Genomic DNA, 18,812 nt, shown 5'->3' with positions numbered 1-18,812 from the left:
AGTCCTGAAGATTAACAGATAGAGAGCTCAGATAGAAAGCTATAATTTTCCACGTGTCACCCCAGAGCCATTCATGTATCCAGATTTCACTTAGCTGTGTTACTCTGCAGATCCTAATTGAAACAGATTTACTCCTGAGACTGAAGCCCTGCAGCTTGCTTAAGGGATACTGTTTCTTCAGGAGCCGGGTGAATATCTCATGTATTCTTGAGCAATACAAATCAAATATGCAGATCAATTGGAGTATTGATAGAAAAATATAAAGACAGGTGAATTAAAACCAAATTAAAAAAAAGCATTCAGGACAAAAGACATTTACAAGCACAAAGTGCACAATGACTGTTATTTACAAATACACAGCAGTCCTTCAAGTTTCCAGTTATTGGAAAGAAATATATAAAGACAAGTAAAAGATTAAAACACAGTCGTATCTCTCTGAAGACGACAGTTAACATATCCACATGTAATAATCCCACATATATATACATATATACGTATATATATCCGAATATAAATATATATACATATATAAATATATATTCTATATACATACATATATTTTGTTTCGTTTGCAAATACGTACATTACAGGGAGGCAGAGACACAGCAGGAGAAAAGGGCTCATTACTGACATTTCTGTCTTTGTGTCTGTCAGGACTCACACTGCTCATTCACACACGCACACACACAGAGCACTCAGGCTGGTGGCATCACCAGTCGGCGTCCTCCTCTATGTAATAATCGGGAGTAGAAGTACCATCAAACAGGCCTGGGTCTAGAGACTTGCGCTGCTTCCCCCGGGCGAAGACCCGTGATAGGGACCCAAGACCCATTTTCTCCTTCTTCTTCTTGCGCTTCTGGTCTTCGAGGTCCTCCAGTGACTGTACAGACAGAGGGGACGGGGGCGAGAGCAAGAGAAAGACACAGAGTGACCATGAGGGACAGGTGACAGAGCAAGAGACTGACACAGAGTGACCAAGAGGGAGACAGACAGAGTGACAGACGATATAAGATAGATGGGGGTAGAGGGTGGCTATGGACAGATGTTAATGCAGTAGATCTGAGATACTCAACACAAGGCCCTTAAAGAAAAGAAATGCAGCCCCTGAGAGATGGACTGCCCCACCCAGGCCAGGCCCCGGATCCACAGATCTAGCTTTATTCCTAGATCCCTTTGTAGGTGATTAAAATAGCACTGTCATTAGCAGGGGTCTACTTAGATTCTGTGCTTAAGCTATTAATTATGTAATTGTGGAGAAATTAACATTTCTCAAAGCTTGTTCACGGCATAATCAGTACATTGTGTGGATATTCTTACACAAAGAGGAAGAACAAAACATACACAAAGTAGCAATGGTAGTTGCTTTAATAAAACACTGTTCGATTTGATAGATACCAGATTGTAGTAGTTGAGACGAGAGTGCCTGTGCAAACATTAAGCACACTCTGTACACACAGAATGCGCTATAACTGTAAAGCAGCCCGACGAAACTCAGTCAAGGATCCTGCTGCACATGATTCTGATGAAAACAACTTTGCTGTTTAGGATTTGTTGGTCGTGGTCAATCTATCTGAACTTCTTATTATGCAATTAATTTACCAGGTCTGAAGACAGACTGTGACACTTATTCTACCCTACAAGTCAAAAGCAAAGTTGTGAGTCCATGGTTTACTGCCAAGACTGCAGTAATGCTAAATGGGTTTTAAAAATGTCAATGCTGGAAGAGGTGTGAACAGGTTGGGGGAGCCCAGAGAGTGACTTGCTGCATATTAACAGTACATTAAGCCATCGGTTAATCTATTAATTGAGTAATTAATAGATAATAAATAAATTAATGAATAATCAAATAAACAATGGCTGATCAATTGATTATCAATTCATTACCATTTGAGCTTTAAATGCTCTCAAACTCTTTTTTATAAATTCTGTGGATTTAAAAGATGATCCTGTCAGAATTAATCACACATAACATGGTAGCTAATTTACAGTGCCTTGCGAAAGTATTCGGCCCCCTTGAACTTTTCAACCTTTTGCCACATTTCAGGCTTCAAACATAAAGATATAAATTTTTTATTTTATGTGAAGAATCACCAACAAGTGGGACACAATTGTGAAGTGGAACGAAATCTATTGGATTTTTGAAACTTTTTTAACTAATAAAAAAATGAAAAGTGGGGCGTGCAAAAGTATTCGGCCCCTTTACTTTCAGTGCAGCAAACTCACTCCAGAAGTTCAGCGAGGATCTCTGAATGATCCAATGTTGTCCTAAATGACTGATGGTGATAAATAGAATCCACCTGTGTGTAATCAAGTCTCTGTATAAATGCACCTGCTCTGTGATAGTCTCAAGGTTCTGTTGAAAGCGCAGAGAGCATCATGAAGACCAAGGAACACACCAGGCAGGTCCGTAATACTGTTGTGGAGAAGTTTAAAGCCGGATTTGGATACAAAAAGATTTCCCAAGCTTCAAACATCCCAAGGAGCACTGTGCAAGCGATCATCTTGAAATGGAAGGAGTATCAGACCACTGCAAATCTACCAAGACCTGGCCGTCCCTCTAAACTTTCAGCTCAGACAAGGAGAAGACTGATCAGAGATGCAGCCAAGAGGCCCATGATCACTCTGGATGAACTGCAGAGAACTACAGCTGAGGTGGGAGAGTCTGTCCATAGGACAACAATCAGTCTTACACTGCACAAATCTGGCCTTTATGGAAGAGTGGCAAGAAGAAAGCCATTTCTCAAAGATATCCATAAAAAGTCTCGTCTAAAGTTTGCCACAAGCCACCTGGGAGACACCCCAAACATGTGGAAGAAGGTGCTCTGGTCAGATGAAACCAAAATCGAACTTTTTGGCCACAATGCAAAATGATATGTTTGGCGTAAAAGCAACACAGCTCATCACCCTCAACACACCATCCCCACTGTCAAACATGGTGGTGGCAGCATCATGGTTTGGGCCTGCTTTTCTTCAGCAGGGACAGGGAAGATGGTTAAAATTGAGGGGAAGATGGATGCAGCCAAATACAGGACCATTCTGGATGAAAACCTGTTGGAGTCTGCAAAAGACCTGAAACTGGGACGGAGATTTATCTTCCAACAAGACAATGATCCCAAACATACAGCAAAATCTACAAAGGAATGGTTCACAAATAAACGTATCCAGGTGTTTGAATGGCCAAGTCAAAGTCCAGACCTGAATCCAATCGAGAATCTGTGGAAAGAGCTGAAAACTGCTGTTCACAAACGCTCTCCATCCAACCTCACTGAGCTCGAGCTGTTTTGCAAGGAAGAATGGGCAAGAATTTCAGTCTCTCGATGTGCAAAACTGATAGAGACATACCCCAAGCGACTTGCAGCTGTAATCGCAGCAAAAGGTGGCTCTACAAAGTATTAACGCAAGGGGGCCGAATAATTTCGCACGCCCCACTTTTCATTTTTTTATTAGTTAAAAAAGTTTCAAAAATCCAATAGATTTCGTTCCACTTCACAATTGTGTCCCACTTGTTGGTGATTCTTCACATAAAATAAAAAATTTATATCTTTATGTTTGAAGCCTGAAATGTGGCAAAAGGTTGAAAAGTTCAAGGGGGCCGAATACTTTCGCAAGGCACTGTATATTTTCTCAGCACCACAGGTTCGTAGCCTGACTGCTATGTGCTACATAATCACTTAGACACATGCACAACAATGTCCTGGAATGGTTACAGGAGGGGAAAATACTCAGGTGACAAAGTTCTGGAGATGTGATGGCTGGTTACTAAACAATCTTGGCCCTGTTAGCAGGGGCCACCTGCTGTGATAAGAAGGCCCATGTGATAAGGGTCCATACACGGTCAGTAGTGGCAGAACAGAAGGAAAACTAAGGAAGAGAAAATCCAGATAATCAAAACACCACCTCAAACAAGATGATAAAATTAATGGCTAAAATATTTTAATGGTAACTGAGTCAGGCAATGATGCTGCAGGAGTAGACTGCTTATACAGGTGCCACAGAGCCTTACTACCTCAATGCAATTTTCCTGTTGTGAATTTCCCTATTAACAAAATTTTGGAGAAGCATTACATAGTTTAACAGGATAAATGTTTTCTGGCTGAAGTGGGTCAAAGAACAACACAATACCTTTTCAAAAGCTGAAAATGACTACACTGCACCTGCACTAACCCTCAAGGAGCTCATCAACGATGGATTCATTGTGCTGTTCCCCAAGGATTAGGGAAATAATCTGATCAAATAGTCTAATTTATTACATCAAAACCAGTCTTATTAAAATACAAATCCTTTTGATTTCTTGTTCTGCTGGTTTGTTTCTTTTTTATTTTTTGGGAAAGCTTTTCAAGGACTGGTATGGGTTACAGAACTTTAGCACATAAATAACATAAGGGTTGATGACATAGTTTTCCTTATGCGCTGTTTGTCTTGCTGTGACAACTGGAGCAGCTCCTGCTAGCACTGGGAGGGCTGTGTGACAGGTATCTTGGAAATAAAGTAACTCTTACCTGTGCCAATTCTTGAAAATACATGTTGGAAACAGAAATGACTGAGAGGACAGTGCAAACTGTCAAACCATGTGGTGGACACTGATTCACCAGGGTCTTACAAAAAGCATTTTGATGATATTAGTAAGTTTAATTAACAAGGGGAAAGAGTTCTGTTGTTTCTAACCTATTCACTGAATTTTAAAGACCACAAACCAAAAGCTGAAGCATTCCTGTACTGATACAAGAGAACATAAGTAATTAAGAGCTGAGGTTGATCCTGGGGCTGATTAAAGTCCCAGTGATAAGGATATTGTTGCAAAGTAACATTTAGACTAAATTAACATTGAATACTCTCAATCAGTAGGCTGCTCTTTCAGTTAAAATATAAATTAAAGCAATTTTAAATTCTTTCAAAGCTGAAAGTTCAACATAACTGACATACAATTAGCAACCTACTGCCACATCACAGAAGGCATTTGAGGGCATACTGTATGTTCAGACACTCTGGGCATTAATGAGCTTCGATGACTGAGGTAAACTGGATGGAAAACCAATATCTTCAACAAACTCCTCTTCAGCTAGGTTGGCTCTGACACGAAGAAGAGATCTTTGCTCCAGCTTCTGGTAGAGGGTGGAATTTTCCATTGATCGCCCAGTCCATATCAGTACAGCAACTCGAGGAAGATCTGATCTAACCATCTCCATGCACACTTCCCTGAACGTTTGAACACAGAAAATGTCAATCTCTTGCTAGCACTGGGAGGACTATGTGACTGGCGTGTTGGAGAAAAAAGAAACTCATACTTGTGACAGTTTTTGAAAAATATGTTGGGAAGAAAAATGAGAGAACAGTGCCAACTGTCTAACTATGTTGTGTACACTGATTATCCAGGTTCTTCCAAAAAGGATCCCGACACAGTGTCAGCTGAGGAGGCATCATCTCCTCACCCGACACTTTGTCTCTCAACCTTACAAGTGACTGTGTATGTAAGGTGCTTGTGTATATTCCAAAAGTGTGTTAAGTGTTAACAAAAATACTACTGTGAAACAGTAATGCTTAAATCAACACACAACACCTGTCACACTGTTCCTCCCTGAAGCATTTTCCTCATCTGCTGGCTGACTCATCCGCTTTTCCCCATGGTTGGGTTGCAAATCACAGAACTCTCTAATCTGAACCTGCACCAGCAGTGAGAGATATCACAGGCAGGCTGTGCACAGATACTGTATGGTGACAGACACTCATCAGCGTCGAGGACGTTCTTAAAAAAACTGATGCCTTGAAATTAAATACAAATGCCCAGAGCAGGCTGTGCATTCTCTCGTCTCCTACAGTTAGCAATTCCAAACCACTGACATGACTGTTGTCATTGTTTTGCTATTTTAAATAATAATAATTACTTACACTTATATAGCACTTTTCTGGACACTCCACTCAGAGCGCTTAACAGGTAATGGGGAGGAGAACAGAGTGATGAAGCCAATTCAAAGGAGGCCATGATTGGTAAAGGCCAATGGGAAATTTGGCCAGTACGCCAGGGTTACACCCCTACTCTTTTCAAGGAAAGCCCTGGGATTTTTAATGTCCACAGAGAGCCAGGACCTCAGTTCTATGTCTAATCTGAAGGACGGTGCCTTTTTTACAGTATAGTGTCCCTGTCACTATACTTGGGCATTAAGACCCACACATACCACAGGGTGAGTGTCCCCTGCTGGACCCACAAACACCTCTTTGAGCAGCAACCTTTTATTTTCCCATGAGGTCTCCCACCCATGTACTGACCAGGCTCACTCCTGCTTAGCAGCAGTGGATTGCTAGTTGCAGGGTGATATGGCTGCTAAATAATCCCTGGAGATATAAAATGGACAACGTCTTCACCAAGAACAGCTAGGAGCAAAGGAAACAGCCCATCTATATTAAAATAAGCATTCTTAATATAGAGATGACATGATTCCCTTAAAACACCAATCAAGCACAAAATGGACAAGATAGCTGACTACAGTACATGCCTAAACAGGGCCTGACACAGACAGTCATTTGTAAGGATGATACTTTCACTAGAGCTCTAGAGGTTCTCTGGGAAAAAAAAAAGTTTCCCTATCTTTGTAGCCTCTCTTTTTTACTGAAGGCAGTGGATAGCCTTCACAGTCTCCATTAATAAAGAATTAACTCTTGTTGCACTCAGATCAAGCACTTCACAGCGACTGTGTGTGAGCTCTCAGGCAGGGACTGCTGCAAGGCTTGCATCTGTGATGATAGCCCATTTTTTTCCCAGCACAGCATTCAAGTGTCCAGGAGGCTATGGGCAATACGGACTTCAGTAGAAGCACAACATTGTATACATGAACTGTTTATTAGTATTTCTTTTGCTTACTTTTTTGGAACATGCACAAAAATGGGAATGCCCACAATGTACAAAAAATCCACAAAGAGGGAAAGGGATCCCAAACAAGACTGTAAAATTGCCAGATATTCCCAGTTTGGTAAACACACCAGCTTTCTTTATCACTGTGTGCACAACCCATAAGAAATATCACTGGAACTGTGTTCTTCTGCTTTGCCACAGCTGTATCAGGCCCATGTCTCATTTTAATTGGGCTGAAATCTGTATGCACCAGAGTTTTTGAAACATGATGAATAAACAGTGAGAAGACCAATAGTGTTCCCAAAACCAGAAAAATCAATCACTCTTAGCAGGATGACTCTCAAAGTTATTTACTCCACAGCGAAATCTGCTCCATATCTTCAAATCTCCAAATGTGACACATGCAAAATTCCCAAACTCTGAATGAGAGGGAAAGTGGCACTGTATTTCTCTTTCATTAAATTTACGCAGCCTATAGCTGGGTCTATACTTTAATGCTTACATGGGAAATTCTGAGCAGATTACAGCCAAATGTCTTTTGGTCATTTAAACAAAACACCACATGCCAGTGTCTTTCAAGAGTATGAAAATGCATGAGAATAACCAATAAATGCTGTAATTTTCTAAAACAGTTTAGTTGGGGAGTGTTAGTAATATCTGAGCCCTTCACAATTCCTACAGAGGAGATACAGGGGAGCCAAGTTTACTGTGGAACAAACCAGGCTGTGAGAGTCCTCTTGCCAGCGACAGAGACGGGTTGCGGAGGTGTGATTACTTGGGGTAACGTGTCGACCACGAGGAGCTCTTACATTGCAGAGGGAGTGCGTCCGGTGCCGAGGGGAGTTGATATCGCTGGGGGTGGAGGAGCGATCTCCCTCCGCAGCCGATGCATCTGAGATGATGGAGGGCTGACGGGAGTGACAGGGACTCACCCTCACAGCCGCTGTTGAGAGGAGGAAATGGGGTCAGGGCCACACAGCAATGTCCCAGGTGCACTGTGAGGGAGCAGTGGAGCCCAGCCTCTTCAGGCACCAGAGCAGCATACTCAGCTATTACACAGCACAAAGAACATTGTTTTAAATATAAATAAAAGTGACAAAGTGCTTAATGTGTTAAGGTATTTATGAGATTACTTTAATGAGTTAACATTATGTAGCATTCTGTAAGCCTGTGAATACTACAATGCAGTAAACTTTTTTAACCTAACAGTTTACTTTAGAACATTTCAACTTTCAGGAGATGCAACAATTCTTGTTTCAAAGGGAAAAAATACATACTTTAATTACAGTCCACATTGTCTCAAACATCTGTTTCAACACAACACTAAACCGTCCAGGTAGTCTAACCCAGTGAAGAAGACAGCTCTCCATACACAGAGCCCTGTCAATCCTACATCAGAGATGAATCTAGAGTTACAATATCTGGGCAAATTAGCCTTTTCATTTTTTCTCATTGCTCTCGTTCGAAACAAAAATATCCATGAACATAAATAAAACATAAATTTAAAGATGTATTTGACTAATTATGAAAACTCTAGCATAATAATAATGTTTTGATAACAATGCTGTGCATTCCACCAGCTACAAAGGAACATGCTTAAATGAATCCTTAAAAAGCTTTTCTATATAGCACCCAGCCTGGTGCTATATAGAAATATATATATAGCTGAAGCTGTATGAAGCTGTACATACTGAAGCTGTATGAAGGCTCTGTGCTGTACAGGTGCCTGGCTGATGAAAGCACAGCCATAGGGAATATTCAACTGCCCGACACTAGAGACCAGGCAGGGCTACTCCTGCACTGACACTCTATACATTATTTTCAGTCTCAGGTTGTTTGTAGATATAGGTATAATTGAAAAGAGAAATGGAAAAGAAATATCATCTCAATTACAAAACATGTGTATTTCAAAAGATGAGGTACTGTACCACACAAAGGAGGTGCATTTGAGACGTTCAGGACTGGAAAGGTATCAAGACAGAGAGGGGAGAAATGAATGCTGAAACAGACAACTTGCCCACACCTGCAAGCTCAGGAGTGCTCAGATCAACAACATGCAATTTCACAGTGCCTGAGCTGTGAAGGTCAAGCTGTTTCACAATTCAATACTGCAAGAGCACACAATTCTTGTGACTGACTATGACTGACTGACTCATACAGTATCCTAATGCTTGGACTGCTAAGCAATATTCATAAAATACAGAATTTACATTGTTAATTTCAGTTAATATACAGTATTAATAAACTGGTTTTTGACTATTTGTTTGTCTTACATTTATTCCTTCCACTGAGAGATTCTTGGTCAAAACTCAGTATGCTAAAGTGCTCTGATGATTGAAACCTTTACTTGTTTCTCACAGATATGCATCTCTCTATTTTTCATGGGCCTGTGTCTATGTGTCTCTCTCTCACGGGTCTGGGTGTGGTTGTCTCTCTGTCTCTCTCATGAGCCTGTGTCTCAAATTCAAATTCAAAGAGATGTATTAACATGACTGATGAATTCAAGGACTGTCAAAGAAAAATGTACACAAATTTACAGTACAAACATGTTATTACATTTACATTTTTGTTAGACAGGCTATATTTATAATTGTGTAATACACATCTACACTTGTGCAATATGCTTGTGGACTGTGCAATATATCTACTGTGCAATACATCTTCTTTGTGCACTGTTCATTCTGTTTTATTTTTGTTTATTCTGTATTATTAAGTTGTACTATGCTGTCTTGATTGTGCCAGGCTGCTGTTGCACTACAATTTCCCTTACAGGATTAATAAAATATCTATCATTGTCTGTTCTTCAGGATGTGACAGGAGAGAGTACTACTTCTACTGAGTTTCCTACCACAGTAAGGTTGAAAGTTGTTCTGATTCTGGCAGGTGTAGGAATTGCTATTTAGATTTCTTATTTTTGGAAAGAATGTCTTGTGCCGTGATTTGGTCAAGTTTATGTTGTTTAAGTTGTTTTGACCTAATGCTGGTTGGAGTCATTTAAAAGAACACTTCTCAATATCATAAAGAACCTAGACATATTAAGTGCTGTCTGCACCACCTTTGCAGGGGTGGTACGGTGGCTCTGTGGCTAAGGATCTCTGCCTGGAAGGTTGCCGGCTCATATCCCGAAGCCGGCAGAGGAATCCTACTCCGTTGGGCCCCCGAGCAAGGCCCTTACCCCCAATTACTTCAGGGGTGCCATATAAATGGCTGACCCTGCGATCTGACCTCAAGCTTCTCTCCCTGTCTGTGTGTCTTATGGAGAGCAGGTTGGGGTATGCGAAAAGACACATTCGTAATATGAAAAATTGTAAATGGCCAATTAAGTGATCTTATCTTATCTTTGTGTCTGGAGTATAAACAACTGTCTCCTGCATCACACTCTGCAGGACACACACAGCCCAAATGTCAGTGTAGTGTTACAGCTGTGTTTCCTCTGTGATCAAGCTGCCCTTGTCCCTATGGCTGGGCTCTGCAGTCTCGGAGGGGGTACAGAAGGATGCAATCAGACCGAAGAGGCAGTTGGCTGCTGCTCCGAGGCAGTGTGGCTTACCTTGCCGCTCACAAGGGTGGCCGCTGTGCCCGTGGTAAAGGGTCTGCTGGCTCTGCCGGATGGCTGCGGTCAGGGGCAGATCAGCCTGCATCACCCATTCTTGGTTACCATTGAGCACCGCCTCAGATGGCATGGCCAGGGAGTGCCTCTTGGGGACATCCTTGGTAAGGGTGGCTAGGGACTGCTTCGCCTGGCAGGAGGGGAGAAAATACCATGTTAAAATGCTGGAAAGAGATGAACACAGAGTCAGGCAGGCAACTGTCTTCACCGAAAAAACAAAATTTAAACACCGAATTAGTGCACACAAAAGTAAACATCTTATTAGCAAACATCTTATATGCGGATCAGCAGCCCTCTTCCTGGAAGCCACGGGGTAATTCTGATTTCTGGGAACCAGGCTCCCACAGTTCTGCACTTCTGTTCCTACATGAACTGCTTCTAAAATTAAAATGTTCCCAAAGGCTTTAGTCTAGACATGTCAGTGTCATAAGCTGACCACATTATACTATAACTGCTATAGTTTCCTTGCTCTTCCAGCCTAAAATATTCTCTCTGGGCCAAACAAAAGGTGTTAAGTTTTCCGCTGTGTACTGTCATTCCAAGAGACACAGAGCAGCTAGAGACAGCAGCTGCTGACAGCACAGAGAAGGAAAAACTACTCTTCAGGATAACAAAGCCATTACATAACAGTCTTAGCAGCTGTACTGGTACAAAGCAGGATAGTTTATTCTGCTGGTGAAGCTGAGAATCTGACATAGCGAAGAATTTTATTTTACCACCAATCACAGAGGGAGACTAAGGAAAACTCAGAATATGACATTCATTATAGCAGCTATATCTTGTCTGTAGATCCACCATTGGCACAGAAAATATCTACTCAGAAAGAAAATCTTGGCCTGTGTTACGTACCCCTTGGTTCCAACAGCACTAAACGCAGCAAGGACAATGGTCAGATGTAATCACATACTGTATACACAGCAAACAACATGCCAGTGTAATTATCAGGTTTTATTAGAGAGCATCACTCAAGACAGAGAAATCTCAGCTGACAAACCAAGCTATGATTCGGGGACAGCTGCAATGCTGCATTTCAGTGCAGACAGCAAATGCTCAGACAATTCCCGATTGCCCAAGCAAATAGTTAAAAATAATACATCAGCTCACATTCAGACTGGCTCTGCGGTTCTGTGTCTGTGTCTCTGCACAGGCCTTTTTTGTATGAAGCTTAAGGGGCCTCAAAACTGTTTCTGACAAAATTCCTGAGGGATCTGTTTCAGGAGGAGTCAATGACCCTATGTGGCTGTAATTGATGCAGATCTTCATCATTGGCCCACGAGAAGGTTTTTCCATAGTCATCATTGGTGGAATGCTACTTATTAAAAATAATTAATTCAAACACACAACAACTCCTGTTCAGTACATGAGTGAAAGCATGGCTCATTGGTGACTTTAATTGGCCCTGTGATTCCTGGAAAGAAGTCATTATCCTTACCAGATTGGGCACAATCCATGGCCTTTGAACATTAGGCTTTTAAAAGGAGTGTCCTGGATGGTACCAGCTGGCTCTTTTTGATGTAATTGATCAGACCAGGACTGCAAGTAGCTGTCAGGCTCCTGACTATGGCCTGATTACTATTTTCCTTCAGCTTTTTCCTCTGCACTGTGATGTGAGTGGTCCTGTGAAGTCTTGGATTTGTAGGACTACATATATATGGAGTAAAATCTGGTGCCTATTTTCTAGAAGTAACTGTACATGTTTAAATGCACAGATCTACCAAGAGACAACATATTTGCAAAATATAAAGAATATCAAAATTACTGGGAAGATTAACGGGGGTTACCTGGACTAGAAAAAACAGAGAGAAAGTCGTTGGGCTAGAGCAAACAGCTTCTAAAATCATCCCGTAAACTGTACACATCTCAATATCTGCCAAGATTTTGTTAATACTTTGTGAACTGATATCTTAATCAGTTAGATTAATTGGTGTCAGCTGGGTGTTAGTGAATGCAAGATTAACCCAGAAACCCTTGCATCATGATCACCACACAGAAAGCTGAGCTAGGCACACAGCCCTGCCCCCGTCACTGCTGCCACCCTCTGCAGCCACCCAGCCAGTGCAGAGCTGAGGGGCATTGTGCTTAATCCTCATCTTACCGCCAAGGCCCTGGGGGAGGGCTCCTTCTCCACAGGGCGGTCAAACACTCGGAACTCCTTTTTCTGTGCCACACAGTTACTCATCTGAGGAAACAGGGCACACACACACACTAGAGTATGGCACAGTTCGGGTGGCACGGGGGGGCTGGACTTTGTTTTGGCTGAACTAAAACTAGCCATCTACTGGTCACAGGGTCTCAGTTGTCACACTGTGTCCAACCAGAGTGACTCCCTTCTCTTGTTATTGTTTAGTAAATCAATTCTTATGTGGCTCATGTAGGGGAACTGTTATAATTATGAACTCAAATCTTATATTACTAGAAGACTGAATTCTCCTGGCTGGTCTATTCATGTCCTATAACTCTCACCATCCAGGGGGAAGGTGGTGAGGCTGAAGCTGCCTTGAGGCAGCTGGCAGAGTGACTTCAGACTGCTGTTCCACCCCACTCTGTAAGTATACTAAACCAGTAATAGTGTGGCATGATACAGTTCACCAAGCAAAACTAACAGGCATGAGAAATTTCATGGTGGAAAGAGCAATAAGTCTTTGTTTCATAGCAGAATTCAGGAAAAAAATGAGTCAATAAATATGGACAGAAGTACCTTTCAGTTTGCACTATCTTGCAAACTGAAAGTAGATGAAATCTTCAGAATAGTCTCAGCACAACAAGAACCAAGCTGTCTTTAAAAGGCACATTACTGCAGTGTTGGTTTCAAAATGCTGCAGAAACTGCCTGCAGAACTTCTTTACAATTATTATTATAGAGACTAGAGCTGTAAAAAAAAACAGATAGGCAATTACATCTTGGATAAACACACTCCTGAATTCCTATGAAGATACTGAAGAAAATGCTTCACCCAGAGAGGAAATCTATAAGGGAACTGCCTACCATGGCCAGCTCTGCCTCCAGCTCCTTGATCCTGTTCTCTTTCAGGTCCAGCTGGGACCGCAGAGTGCCAGCATGCTCTGTGGCCTCTTTGGTTTGCCGTCTCAGGTCCCACTTCTCCCTCTCCAGTAGATCCTTCTCCTTGGCCAGTGCCTTCACTGCGTCCTCACTCTCCTGTCAGCACAGATCACAAAAGTCTCACATTAAAGTCAAAGGAGGACACAAGAGAGTGGGGAGGACATTTCAACTGCTGGGATACACTTAGTGAATGAAGATCTCTATCACGATGTAATTCTTTAATGCTCAGTCTAACTGAACTGTTTTGTCTCATTCCACCTTTGAAGCTGACTTCTACAATCAGTTTTGGTTTTCAAAGCATAGCTGTCAAGAAATTCTACACACAGGAGTGTTTCCATATGCTTAGATAAACTGTTATTCCCCTGAGGCTGTGTACAGCACTTACAGGTTAAGAGGCTAAGTGATGAGACACAGGTGAATGTTGCACCATATCAAATGCTCTCAGATAAAAGATTAAATGACAGGAGTAGTGAAGCTTAGTACTCTTAGGATGCTTTAACATGGAGGTTCAATTAGCCTCAATAATTATGAACTGAGCTGGAAGGCAACAGCATTTTCCTTGACATTTCTCCCACATTTCGCCTTCACCAGAAACATATGCTAGCTGCTCCTCTGTCTTTACTGCTCATATGTGTCTTCCTAAGCTCTGTATTTATTTACAGTATGCCTGGAAGTCCATTCATTTATTAGAGTTGCACAAAATGTGTTCTGAGCTTACTGTAAAATAATCACTAAAACCAACTTCATGCAAAACTCAATACACATCCAACTCTACTCTAGGTAAACTGTTATACAGTAGACTGATGGGAAGGAGAGGCAGTAGTATATAAACACCTCTTATATGAGGAGTTTTTAAATACCCAATGCCTGTTTTACCACAGTAGCCTAAAACATGGAAATACTATGTGCAATAAGGGTCACCTGGAATTTCCCAAGAGTTTATCATAAATGTTTTGGGTTGGTTTTTGGTGTTATCACCCTTAATAAGATTGCTCTGGACACTAATGGAATACAAATTAATGTTAGTACCAGTGAGAACATGTGACAAACTGAAAGACTCAATTAAAACTGATTCAATCACCTTCTAAGTCACTGCAGTTCTCCAATACACCATCACAGTATATGGTACTAGTAGTCAATATACAAAGCAATGTACTCCCACCACTCAATATATCTTGCTATCAGAGCTAGAAAATCTCTCATACTAGGAAATTACACTTGGTCAACAGATTTCTGTCCAGCTTAAGCCATGTTTCGTAAATTGATAATTACTAGTTACTTGCTTTTTATCAACCTAATTGTTTATCATTACTAACTGCTAAAACATCATATGAACACAAGACAGATAAAGATAACACACATGCCTTCCACTTCTTTTCCTACCATGAGCCTATGGCTTCAACAGCAGCTAAAGTATCACAGACACAGAGTGGCTGTGCAAGTGTCTTTAGAGGAGGAAAGGTAGAGGGATGTGGAGGACCCAACTAAAACAGCATTTTTTTAAAAGCACCTACACCAGTTACTAGGCTGCTATTTTATGGCATGTTGAGGATATGATGGCAGTTTACACATATGGATTTATTTTACTATGTGGCCAAGCTCTACTAGTCCATTTGAATAATAACCAAACAGCTTGGAGGGATTGGTCAGACACTGAAGAAAACCTATGATCAAAATGTGAATTTTGAACATTTCAAAGTAAAATTTTGTGAAGAAGAGTCTGGGGTACAGCCTGCAGCACTTATTAACTCTGTGCAGACGAGACCCTGGGTTTCTCAGTTCTGGCTTAGAGTAATTGTGCAGAAGCCACCACTGGAAACAGTTCTATAAACAGCTCAGTGGAAGATTATTGCTATCCGTGAACCTCCAGAGATGTTTCATTCAAGATAGTTGATGGCTTACTAGCAAATCTATAATGATTAGGCAGGTCAATTTGACTATAAATTAATCTTAAAATTCCCACAAGGTGCAGTGAACATTCTTACTCTTTCTGAACTTCAACACAGTTTGTACCACAAACCGAATATGAATTCAGTTTCACTTTCATGATACTTAATTTTGTATACATTTGTGTAATTTATGTATTTATATGTAAATATGATATATAAATATATTGTGTTATATGTCATATTTGTTACATATAAATATAACATAAATATTTTACCCACATGTACAAAATGTTGTAAATACATTATTTTTCCAACTCGCCAGACTATATCCTATGTTGTCTCTAACTGTAGATGAAAGGCTGGTCGCCACATTGTTACTGCAATGCCCTACTCATTGGGCTAGCTAAACCCACATGAAACTGCTACACCCCTTCTTATTCAAAAGGCTTATACTTAATTGATGTCTTTGCATCTTCTACTGCACTCAAAACCCTAATATTTGATTACGCTAAGTTTTCTATCATCTATCATTGTTTTTTCTTATTGTAAAACACTTCGACAAGCTACTATTAAAGTTTATTTATTATAATTATTATTATTATTATTATTATTATTATTATTATTATTATTATTACATTATCAAACATGTACTGTTTCAGAATGGTATCAAATCTTAAATTTCATGCTTCATTTCTCTGCATGCTCATGGTCTGGAGGCCTCAAGAAGAGGAGCTGAGGAGTAGTTTACTGTTCTGTGTAGCACAGGTACAGTGTGTGTTGGGGACCTGAGGTGAATTACTTTGCCACCCCCACTGCAGATTAACAAAGAGACGGATTTTAGAAAATCTCAATATGGGAAGCTGACACAGGAAGAGTCTGTGATTTAGGTATCCATTCCTACACCAAGAACCTTGAGGGATCTTACTTTTCTGTGCTGCTCATAGTTCCGTATGAAGTCACGGAGTTGCTCCTCTCGGCTCTCCAGTGTAGCATACAGCTGTTGCATCTGGTTCACCAGGTCAGCCTTCTCTGCCTTCAAGCGCTTGCGATCAGCCTTCATTGCTGTGAGGAAGATACAAGCATACATTTAAAACAAGAGAGGCCAGGGGGACAGGAAGAAAGTGCTGCCATGTGTGAATCTCTGCTGGATCTGGAACATAATCATCCCAGATTCTCAGATATCCAGCATCTACATTTGAGAGTGGCTTGTTGGCCATCTTTGACTTGTCACTACAGTGATTAACTGTGCTTCAGTTTAGTGTGGCAACAAGAGAAGTTAACTACAACCACCCTACACTTCCAACACCACCACACTTTAGAAAATAACTTTTTTTAGTCTGCACTGTTAGGTCCTTCATACTTCATTCTTCCCAGTATTTGCTTTGCATTCTGAAGGCTACACCACCTTTGGGGAATTTAAACAAGTTTCTTTCAAATTTAAAAAAGTTCTTCACATAACTAAAACCTAAGTTTTGTGACAAAAGTCCACTTTGATTCATGAAATGAAGAAAATCTGGAAGTAAAATCCAATTCTGTGACACAAAAATAATAGTGTACAAGAAAATGGTAACATCAAATAAACTAAGGTATTTAACTTATGTGGCTGATGATTATTCAATAGGTGGCTAGCACAACTTTTCTTGCAGTCAGACCACGTACTTTGAAGATAGACTTATGACAAAAAAAATCTGGCTAATACATAACACCATACCATGAGCCCATAAAGACCAGAGGCAGCTAGGACCTACTGAACAGTTGGAGTGCCTGCCTGCAATAAATAAGGTGCAGTTTTCTCTCCAGTCAGTCTCACAGCTGGCTGGCCCTTGTTAATTAAACACCATTAAAACCCTGGTAATTGAACAACATTCAGTGAATACATCTGGGGAGCTTGATCTGACTTCCAATTGAACCGTTGACTTTTTTTCCAAGGACATGGGAGATGTTCTTTTTTCCAGTCTAGTAGCATCATGCTGGGGCTGAGATACCAGCCATATTTCAAGCATGATGCATGGAAACTGTTTGGCTGACATTGCTGAAGGATGAATATCAGACAGCTGTTAGTCTATAGAGGAACATGCATTATTTGTCTTGCCATTCAACACTAACCTCAAGCAACCTACACTTCTAATTCTTACTAGTACCCATGCTGCCAATTAGAACTCAGCTTATTCAGTATTTAACTTGGAGGTTTTCAGAATGAAGGGGCCTTTCGCTTGACTTCGATTCTGCTAGGCTCAGCATTGTTTTTGCTTTTGTTTTGCTTCGGCTTCGTTTCTCTCCGTTTTCGTTTGTTTCGCTTTGTGTTTGTTTTCGTATAGCTTCGGCTTCGTTGGTTTGTGTTCGTCGTCTTGTACTTCCGTTTGTTTGAGTTATCCTTTATGTTAGCCCTAATGTGTTATATCAACCTCTGTATTCTTTTGTACTCTGCTCTGCTCTCATTTTCCCTTATTGGTATCCGTAGTTCACTTGTGTATTTGTGTGAACTTTTGTGTTAAGGGTTAGTAAAGGTTGTCGGGTACATTCTACACATGTAGTTGTTCTCAGTATTAGTAACACTAGTTTAGGATGGGTGAGTGCCTTTTGTCTTGTATGGTTTTGGGTAGTTAGTGAAGGTTAGGCAGGACGTTAGAAGACGTTGAAGACTGAGTGTTTCAGGTTTTGTTTTGGTAGATAAGAAAGAGGGAGCCACTTCAGCATTATAGGACTGCATTGAGCACACAGACTGGAATATGTTCAGGGAGGCCGCTACCTATGAAAACTATATCAATCTAGAGAAGTATGCAACAACTGTGTCTAGCTACATCAGCAAGTGCATAGATGATGTCACTGTCTCCAAATCTATTATCACACGGGCCAACCAGAAGCCATAGACGACTATAGAGTTCCGCTCACTGCTAAGAACTCGCAATGCAGAGCAGGTGACAAGGAAGCCCTTAGGACTGTGGGGGCCAACCTCTCTCATGCCATCAGGGAGGTAAAGCACAACTATGCATGGAAGATTCACGGTCACTTCTTAGACACCAGAGACACGCGGCGCATGTGCCAGGGTATCTGTCCATTACTGACTACAGGACTACTCTACACGCCAGTGATGGAGATGCCTCCTTTTCCAGATTTGCTGAATGACTTTATGCGCGATTTGAAGCACTAAATACAGTGCCTTTGAGAAAGACTATACTTCCTCCTGATGATCAGGTGCTTTGCCTGTCCGCAGCTGATGTGAGGAAGACACTAGCAAAATTTAACCCACATAAGGCTGCTGGACCTGACAATATATCTGGTCGTGTGCTCAAGGAATGTGCAGCACAGTTAGCTGATGTTTTTACATACATTTTTAATATCTCCCTGTTCCAGGCGGTCATCCCTGTATCTTTCAAGAGCACCATGATTATACCAGTGCCAAAGA

The 18,812-nt window shown here is 41.1% G+C and overlaps 1 protein-coding gene across 8 annotated transcripts in view; it reads right to left on the bottom strand.

Annotated features, from left to right (window-relative positions):
* The window catches only part of LOC102682811 (kazrin), a 618,046-nt gene that overhangs the window by 90,673 nt on the left and 508,561 nt on the right, over positions 1 to 18,812 (bottom strand). For 7 of the 8 annotated variants that reach the window (XM_015336776.2, XM_069184014.1, XM_069184015.1 and 4 more), the window contains 6 exons: positions 16,332 to 16,468; positions 13,443 to 13,613; positions 12,553 to 12,636; positions 10,398 to 10,587; positions 7,657 to 7,790; positions 757 to 880 (listed from right to left, as the gene is read on the bottom strand). In XM_015336776.2, the coding sequence (XP_015192262.2) occupies positions 757 to 880; positions 7,657 to 7,790; positions 10,398 to 10,587; positions 12,553 to 12,636; positions 13,443 to 13,613; positions 16,332 to 16,468 (840 nt within the window). The remainder of the gene's footprint in view (positions 1 to 756; positions 881 to 7,656; positions 7,791 to 10,397; positions 10,588 to 12,552; positions 12,637 to 13,442; positions 13,614 to 16,331; positions 16,469 to 18,812) is intronic. The other variant, XM_015336780.2, reaches the window with a different exon arrangement.

This window comes from Lepisosteus oculatus, chromosome 25, assembly GCF_040954835.1.
Source record: "Lepisosteus oculatus isolate fLepOcu1 chromosome 25, fLepOcu1.hap2, whole genome shotgun sequence".
Taxonomy (NCBI): domain Eukaryota; kingdom Metazoa; phylum Chordata; class Actinopteri; order Semionotiformes; family Lepisosteidae; genus Lepisosteus; species Lepisosteus oculatus.
This window is presented reverse-complemented; position numbering and strand designations above follow the sequence as displayed.